The 1,818-nt window shown below is 66.8% G+C and overlaps 1 protein-coding gene across 1 annotated transcript; it reads right to left on the minus strand.

The window, feature by feature from the left end:
• Window positions 1–374: 374 nt before the first annotated feature.
• GPR27 (G protein-coupled receptor 27) lies at window positions 375–1,659 on the minus strand. Its single transcript, XM_021695103.2, has one exon. It carries the CDS (start codon window positions 1,657–1,659, stop codon window positions 532–534), a length of 1,128 nt encoding a protein of 375 aa, XP_021550778.1. The 3' UTR covers window positions 375–531.
• Window positions 1,660–1,818: the final 159 nt, after the last annotated feature.

Here is a 1,818-nt window from a genome sequence, read left to right on the forward strand (position 1 = left end):
TCAGAGGGAACTTAAGACAATTTCCCTCCTTTCTCCTGCTTCCAACAGAAGACCCTCAAGAAATCAAACTTGTGAAGTCCCCCTAGGTTTCTCTACTTCACTGCAAAATGTAATGCCACTTGAGGTTGTCAAAAATAGCTTCTGTAGAAAACTGGCCATGGTCTTTAGGAAACGTTGCACGAAGAAAATTAGTTTAGCCTTTATTAAAAAAAAAAAAAGAAAAGGAACACATGGAATAAAAGACGTCAGTCAGTACCAGTACAAAGACTCCAAGGCCTATTGTCAGGATGAAAATATACTCAGTAGGACAAATGCACGGAGCTGGGGTGGGGCTGGAACATCGAAACCCATCCCTCCCTCCCCCCCCCCCCCCCGGAAAAAGTAGTCTCTCTGTACAATCCAAGTGTTTATCCACTTTGAGAGTCATTTCGAAGGCAGCTTAGAAAATAAGGGAGCAGAAAGGGGGGAGACGACGTCACTGTCCGAGCCAAAGGGAAAGGTTGGGTGAGGCGTACGTGGCTGGCGAGCCCCTCATAAGCCAATGCCTTTCAGGTCGCAGGGGAGGGAGGCCTGGGTGGTCTGGGGGCTCTGACAGCAGGGGAACTGGGCCCTGAAGCAGTCCCTCAGCTCCCTGTTGAAGAGGAAGCACACGACAGGGTTGATGCCGGCCTGGGCAAAGGTCAGCCACACGGAGGCCGTCAGGTAGGCCTGGGGGACGGCGCCGGGCCGCACCAAGACCCGCAGGTAACTGGCCACGACGTAGGGCCCCCAGAGCAGCAGGAAGAGCAAGGTGACGGCGTAGAACATCTTGCACAGCCTCTTCTCCGTCTTGAACTCCTCGAGCACCAGGAGGCGGCGCGCGCCGCGGCCGGGCCCCGCGGGCCGGATGCCCACGAGCGCTGGCGGCGTGGGCCCGCGGCCGAAGCCCGCCGTCCAGTTGGCGGCCGCCTGGCCGGTGGCGCCGGGGCCGTGGAAGGTCCAGTCGTGGCTGACGGCGGGCACGAGGCGCGCGGGCCGCATCTTGCGGCGGTCGTGGATGAAGAAGAGCAGGCGGAGGTAGACGAGGTGCGTGGCGCCCACGACCACTGCCAGCAGCAGCAAGAAGCCGAGCGCGCCGGGGGCGCCGTCGGGCCGCTGCTCCAGGGCGCACGGCGCGTCCTCGTCGTCGCCGCCGCCGCCGTCCAGCACGGGCGGGAAGGCCGCGGCCAGCGCCAGCGCCCAGGCGGCGCACACCAGCATGGCGGCGCACGGCCAACCGGCCAGGCGCTCGGCGTAGAAGCGGTGGTGCGCGATGGCCAGGTAGCGGGTGACGCCCACGCCGAGCAGCAGGAAGGCGGCGTGGAAGCAGAAGAGCGCGGCCAGGAAGGCGAGCAGCTTGCAGCCCAGCGCGCCCGGCGGCGCTCCCGCCGCGGCCGCCGCACGCCGCGCCGCCAGCATGACGGCCGGGAGGCAGGCGAGCGCGCGCAGCCCGTCGGCCAGGCACAGGTCGAGCAGCAGGTAGTACGGGGCGCGGTGCAGGCTGCGCTCCCGCACGATGAGCAGCGCGAACAGCACGTTGCCCGCCAGGCTCACGCACAGCAGCAGGCTGAGCGTGGCCAGCTTGAGGCCCAGGGCGGCCGCCTCGCCGCCGCCGCCGCCCGGCTCGCTAGCGTTCGCCATCGCGGCCTCTCCAGGCCGTGCGCTCCGCTCCGGGGCCAATCCCGGCCTCGCCGCTCCCCAGGCCGCCCGGCCCGGGTTCCGCCGCCGCGCGGGCCCTCGGGCGAGCTCCCGGCCGGCGGGGCTCAGCCCGCGCCCGGCTGGCCCCTCCCGGGCTCCCCG

The sequence above is a fragment of the Neomonachus schauinslandi genome, chromosome 1 (genome assembly GCF_002201575.2).
Source record: "Neomonachus schauinslandi chromosome 1, ASM220157v2, whole genome shotgun sequence".
Classification (NCBI taxonomy): domain Eukaryota; kingdom Metazoa; phylum Chordata; class Mammalia; order Carnivora; family Phocidae; genus Neomonachus; species Neomonachus schauinslandi.